Source organism: Phalaenopsis equestris, unplaced genomic scaffold, assembly GCF_001263595.1.
Source record: "Phalaenopsis equestris unplaced genomic scaffold, ASM126359v1 Scaffold233401, whole genome shotgun sequence".
Taxonomy (NCBI): domain Eukaryota; kingdom Viridiplantae; phylum Streptophyta; class Magnoliopsida; order Asparagales; family Orchidaceae; genus Phalaenopsis; species Phalaenopsis equestris.
Window position 1 is genome coordinate 13,607 of NW_018251349.1, and position 7,173 is coordinate 20,779.

The window sequence follows — 7,173 nt, forward strand, 5'->3', positions numbered from 1 at the left end:
CATGCATTGGTCGCTAGTTTCGGTTTCGTGTGTGTCGCGGTAGAGAAGAGAAACTTCGGGATTATTTATTTATTTATTTATTTTTAATTCCAGAAATTATGACTTAACTTCAAAATTGTATAACTTTTTGTAGAAAACTCAAAAAAATAAACTGAAAAATGTTATGAACTTAAAAAAAAGATAAGAATTTTTTAAAACTAAAATCACGATTTTTCATTAATTCAATATTTTAAAATTAATTTTTGAAGTTCTAGAGTATTTAAATTATAAAAATTAAAATATAAATGGGAAAAATATGAATTTTGGCAGAGATATTAAATGGACTTGGGGAAAGCTTCTCTGATTTTTCCAAAACATTTTAATGTCTCTATATTTGTATTTTTAATTTTTGAACAAAACGACATATTTATGTAAATTAAAAATTATAAAAATTATAAAAATTGTAAAACTCAATCTGATTGAATGTTTGACCATAGCCGAGGTTTAAAAATTTTAAAATCACGTTAAAAGTAATTTTTATAATTAAAATACATTAATTAGAGTTCAGGTTAAATTTAGGCTAAGTTTACCCAACCCAATATCAACCTAAGTCCAACCTAGTTAATTCTTTTTAGGTCTTGTTCAACCTGATTACAGATCTAGTCATCCAACTCAAGGATTGAGTCAATCACCCATTAAGTCTAATTTTAGTCATTTAGGGATTTAGGTCAGACAGTTCTTAGACCGAGTCTTGCCTGGGAAAACTTAACATTTAACTAAGTTCAATTTGAATAGTTGGACCATTTTAAACTTGATATTTAAGTCATCATATCATTCAAACTAAACTTCTTGGATTTTAGGGTTAGTCAACATGAACTTTAGTTTAGTTTGACCTACATATTAGGTTCATCCTAAACTAAACCTAAACCTTAGGTTAGTTAACCCTAAATCAATAGGATTAGCTAAGTCTAAACCTTAGGTTAGTTAACCGTAAACCAATAGAATTAGCTAACCTAAACCTACCTAAACCCTAGTTTAGTTAGCCCTAAATCAATAGGATTAGTTAACTCAAACCTTAAGTTAGTTAACCCCAATCCAATAGGTTGAGGTGTGGCGTCGATTTGACATGAATTTTGTGTCGGGTTGGAGGTTCGTCATAATTTAGCTCGGTGTTGGCTTTTCCGGCGACGTCGGAGTTTTTCGGCGAGGGAGGAGAAAGGGGAGTTGTTGTTGTGTGTGTGAAGAAGGAATGGAGAGGGTCTTATATAGGAGATGGAGAGCGTCTTCACAAGAGCAGGATGGGTAGAGCGTAACACAAGGAAGCAAACAGCGATATCTCGGCGCATGCGTACGCATGCCTACATGCGCATGTGGATGAGTGAGGATAATAAATAATATTTATTAATTTTTTTATGGTTGCATGCGGTACCCATCCATAGAGAGAGAGAGAGAGAGAGAGATCTGGAGAGAGAGAGAAAGACGTGAGGGGTAGGCGCGGGTTTAAGCATGCGTGAGTTACTATAAAATATATATATATATATATATATGAATAGATGCATGTGACCAAATAATTTGGAGAGAGAGAGAAAGCAATTATTTAATAGAAAAGATGGAAGCATGCATAAGTTATAATAGGATATAGAGTAATAGTTTTTTTAATATTCTATTATATTATTATAATAATAATAATAATATCATTCCCGCATGAAAGTCTTGCCTAGGCAAAATCAACGTTTTGGACGCGATCGCACAGTCTGTTTCCTCATCTGGGATTGTTCAGACAACTTTTCGTTGATCGAGCATAAAAATGTGTCAAATTTAATTTATTTTGAATTTTTGGTTCACGATTGATCGTTTTTTTGGAAATTGATCATGGGTCAATTAAATGGATTTGGATTCAATTGAAATTGGATTTAGACATTGTTGAATTTGATGTAAATTTGAAATTGGGGTATTTGATTGAGCATGAAGCTTAATTTGGAGGATTTGGATCAATTTGAGGGAATGGGTTTGGATCAATTTGAGGTCATTCACTTAGACTTGGATTCAGAATTAGAATATTCAAGTGGGGTATTTTTTTTAGGGGAACTGTATTCAAATAATTTTGGTCAGCCCCATGAGTGCAATGATTGTAACATTGTGATATGAAAATACAATGTTTTTGACGATCATGGTGATTATGAATGATGATGCAATGTATTGAAGTCCAAAAAGGTATATAATAGTGCAAGGCTTTCTTATGGTCCATAGGTCATATAGGAATTCTCATCAGGGTTCACTTATGTAATATCTAATCTTTGTATTAAAGATTATTGATCACATACAGAACCAACATAGAGAACAGAGATTTGGTTCAAATGTCTAAATAGAATATGGGTACCATTTCTAAGATGCTAAAATATTCATCAGGAAAGTCCTAAGACGAGATCATAGTCACTAACGGAAAGACCCAAAACCCTCACCCAAAAGTGAGGTCAACAACCATCTAGCTAATCTCTTTTGATTAGTGTGTGTAAGGGTGTAAACGAGCCGAACACGAGGAGCCCAGGCTCAGCTCGTGTTCGACTCGTTAAAAAATACTATTATTTGTATTTGACTTGTTTATATTTCAAACACAAAAAATATGTTTATGTTTTATATATATATGTGTGTGTGTGTGTGTGTGTGTGTGTGTGTGTGTGTGTGTGTGTGTGTGTGTGTGTGTGTGTGTGTGTGTGTGTGTGTGTGTGTGTGTGTGTGTGTGTGTGTGATGTGTGTGACCAAAGCCCATCTTTGACCAAGTGTGTTGTCTTAAGTCATTACGATATGTTTGTGACCCAAGCCCATCTTTGACCAAGTCTTTGTCTTAAGTCATTACGATATGTTTGTGACCCAAGCCCATCTTTGACCAAGTCTTAATGGCATGAGCAAGACGCTCTATACTTGGTCTATCTACGTCATCATGTTACATCTACTAAGTTCAACTCAATAACATTCATGTATATGGTTTGTCCATTTGTAACACTAAACACACACACATGGAGCCTACACAGTCGTGTTAGCCTAACCTATATCAAAGAAAGTTTGGCTAGTATTGCCACACCGTAGGTTAATCTATAGCCATTAAAGGATGGCAATCATCATGACCACTCATGGTGAACTTAGTATCGAGCTGCCCTAGAGGCGTTCCACATAGGGTTAGAATCCTAAAATTATCCTAGCATAATCCACGGCTCAATTGGTCACTCTGGTTAACTCATGAACTCTAATTAACCTAGCTTCGATTTGACTATATTCTCATTCAGTCTAACCTAAATTACATCGAGGATTGCAAGATTCACCACTTCACTATAGATTTTTAAGACGCATTTAGTCAACGCAAACTCATTATATTAGATTATGCTTGGTCAACCCAAAGCCTAGCATGTTATCCTTAGGTCAATTAGGTTAATTATCCAAGCCTATTGCAATTGAATGGCTCTTCACCTTTATCCAAGAAATTTTACACTTACTCTAAAGAACAAATTAATTCTAATTAATTATAAAATTTTAAAACTCAAAAAAAAAAGAATAAATATTAGTAAAAAGATATGAAAATTTTCTAAAATTAATGTGTTTTGCTAGTTAAATATTTTATATAATTTAAGCAATATAATTTTAAATTATTTGATATCAACTTTATATTAAAAAAAAAATTGATAGAAATTTTGCCTAATGTTTCTCTAAAATATTTGAGTTATTGAAACTTACTATCTATTTTATAATATATATTGATTATTCTAAGTTTAAAAAAAGTTCTCCTATGAGCTTATGAATATTATTGGTTTAATATCACTAAATTATTAGTGTTTTTTCAAGCCTTTATTCTTATTGACCCCTATTTATTTGTTCATGTATTTGAATATTATAACAAATATAATAATCCTCCCATCACATATGCCACAAAATTCATATGTATATACATATCTAATAAGTACCTAAACATTCATATTTAGGTCCATACCATTTAAATCTTTAACATCACATCAAAAATATCAACCTCAAAAATAAAAAAAATAAAAAAATTTATTTTTTAATATTTTTATAATTTAAAAAAAATTTTGAATTTTAATATATTTTGAGTATATTTTATGTTAGCTATTATTTATTTATTTTCGAGTAAATTTAATACTAAATGTGTCCAACACATTCTCAAACTCATAATATTTGTAGTGGGAGTTGAAACCCCTAACATATGAGCTAACTATATAATTTATTTAATATTCGGGTTGAATTTTAGCGAAATAATTTCAAATCGGGTCAATTTCAGGTCAAACCTGAACCGACCCACAAACCCAATTTAACACCCTCATCAAATTACAGAAATAACTATTAATTTTTTTTTTTCAGAAAATTCATGTTATTCAGAGCCATATGAGCAAAAGATGCACAGAAGAAGAGATTGGAAGCAAAAGCAATGAAACCTGATGAAGCAAGCCAACAGGGTTCAGTCTCGCTGCTTCTTCCCAGTAACCCCAGCAACCACCTGCAAGTATTTTTTTATTTAAAATAAAAAAATAAATAAAATTATTTCCCAATACCATAAAAATGTTTTAATGCATAAAAAAATATAGGGGCATTTACATACATATCACAATACTATTATGTATTTACATATCCAATACCTAAATTTTCATATTTACACGCATAATACTCAAATTTTTTTTATATCTCATAAAAAATGACACTATTACTAACTTTTTTTAAAGCGAAATACACATTTGTATGACGCCAAAGCACATATATTTCATAAATGGATTTTCATTAGCCTTGTTTCAAACTTCGGTTCTATAGCTCCAACAAGTAGATTTAGGGTCGGAATGAGGGGAAAGCGAGTAAAAGATATGAGAAGAAACGCGCGTCCCGCGCTTCACTAAACTGCGCGGCCGCCACGATCAGAACGCCTCCCCAAACAACCGAGATTAGCAGCCCCCAACCGCGCCGCATGAAAACCGCCGTCCCAAACGGGCCCTTAGTTTTACATAATTAAATAATAACAGAAAAGGCTAATAATAATAATAAAGGAAACAAAGATCAATACAAAATGTTCGTTGCAAGAATTTAGTATAAGAAATGTTTTGATTGAATGGGAAACTCACTTCACTGAGTGGTGGTTGTGGCACTTGCTCGGCCGATTCAAAGGAATCCAAGATTGGCCTAACAACAGCAGGGAGGAGCAAACCTATACAATGAAATAGTTACATATTAGAAGCATTTACATCACTCAATGCTTATGTATTTACATATCTAACAACTGAATTTATTTTTTTACATTTAGAACACCCAAACCTTTCATATCACATAAAAAATATCACTATTTTAACTTTTGACACATTTTCATGCATGGGTAATGTGACATATATATGTAAAAATTGAAGTTTATGCATTAGATCTGTAAATAGATAGAGATTCAGTGGTATATATGTAAATTTACCTAAAATATATTAAAATTACTCAACAAAAAACAAATGGAGAAAAAGGATTCATGTAGCCACCCCACTTAGTGGGATAAAGGCTTGTTGTTGCTGTAACAAAAAACAAATGGCATAAGAAGGATACCAAGAAATAACATTTTAATAAAGGGGCATTTACATACATAGCACTCGGTTCTTATGAATTTACGTATTACACATCAAAACTTCTATTTTTACACGCATTGCATCCAATTCTTTCATATTACATAAAAAAATAACACTAATTGCACTTTTTAATGGTCAAATTCACCTTTTTCATACATAAGTGCTATGCCTGTAAATATGAAAGTTTAGGTGTGAGATACGCAAATCCATAACAATTGAGTGCTACCTATGTAATTTTCACTTTAATTAAACAGTGGGCATAATACTACGTGTCAAACTTAGGAATTCTCACTCATTGTTCGTTCCTATTGAGCGTTGCAAGAGGTCTCAAATTCATTCTTTACAAATCTCTTTGAACAACTTATATCCATATTACCTAAGTTATATCAGCAACGACAACAACACCAACAATAACAAGCCTTTATCCCACTAAGTAGGGTCGGCTACATTAATCCATTTTCTCCATTGCATCCAATCGAGTTTCATATTTTCAAATTTTCAAATTTGTTTAGTGTGTGGCACTTGAAGATATCAATGAGTTGAAGAAAGGTAATTTGGCTTCTTAAATCAAAAAATGAAATACACTTTGATTTTAAATGTTTTGCTTAGACGAACAAAATGAGAAGTTGTAATAATGACATTATTTTGAAGAAGGTTACAATTCATTAATAGCTTATTTTGAGAATTGCCTTATAGCTCAAGATCATTGATTGTTCTATTACTTAAAAGAAGGCACATTATCAACGAGCAGCCACAAATTCAAGTTGAGCAAATCGGTTCGAATCCACGCCGACTTTTTTTGTATGTTCAAGATGCATGTGTTCATGATGAAGTAATTCTACAACTTTGAAGAGTTACGAAATATATATATATATAGACACACACGCAACTTAAAGCGCTAGTTGAAAAGTAAGGTGGTTATCACTCTCAACCTCACCAAATAAAAGAATAACAAACTTATCACACGACTAAATTTTAAATTAAAAAGAATAATCTTAAATATATAAAAATTAGTGTACCTTACAATATAGATTTTCATGTGTATTTAAAGGCTTTATACGAGTTTTAATGATCGTCGGATTACAAAGAAGTATATGAAAAGCCAAAATTAAATAAATTATATAAATATATGAGTTTCAAATGTCGACCATTTGAATTTTCCATCAAATCAAGTTAGAACTACTGATAATATTCAATCATTACATCTCTCCTTAATGTGGTTCACAACATCCTTGAATACTTGATAAGCTAGGATTATAATGTTTTTTTTACTTAAACAAAGCTATATCATATTATTTCTTGTTATCACAACTTTAGTAATAAATTTATGCGATATAGATACTAGAAATGTTGCATCAACTCCCATGAACCCAAAAAAATTCTTCTTGGAACATTTGAATCCTAGATAGTTGTCCATTTTGTCAAGAACTAAGTTTTCTCTCTATATTCTTGAGCAGATTGCTTTAAGTTAACTTTTTAATAACATATTTGGCATTTTTTTTATTTATTTGTTGTCGTACTTCATAATGAAGACCAATAAAGTTTTTATAAACATTCAATGCAGAGTAGAAAATGCATGAGTTGACATGTGCATCAT

At 31.6% G+C, this 7,173-nt stretch overlaps 1 protein-coding gene across 1 annotated transcript; it reads right to left on the bottom strand.

Annotated features, from left to right (window-relative positions):
• Positions 1–4,333: 4,333 nt before the first annotated feature.
• On the bottom strand, positions 4,334–5,179 carry LOC110038660 (the record flags this gene model as incomplete). Its single annotated transcript, XM_020743556.1, has 2 exons — positions 4,334–4,483; positions 5,097–5,179. Coding segments are annotated over 2 exons (122 nt in total), but the record flags the coding sequence as incomplete, so codon positions are not given.
• Between the last annotated feature and the right edge of the window lie 1,994 nt (positions 5,180–7,173).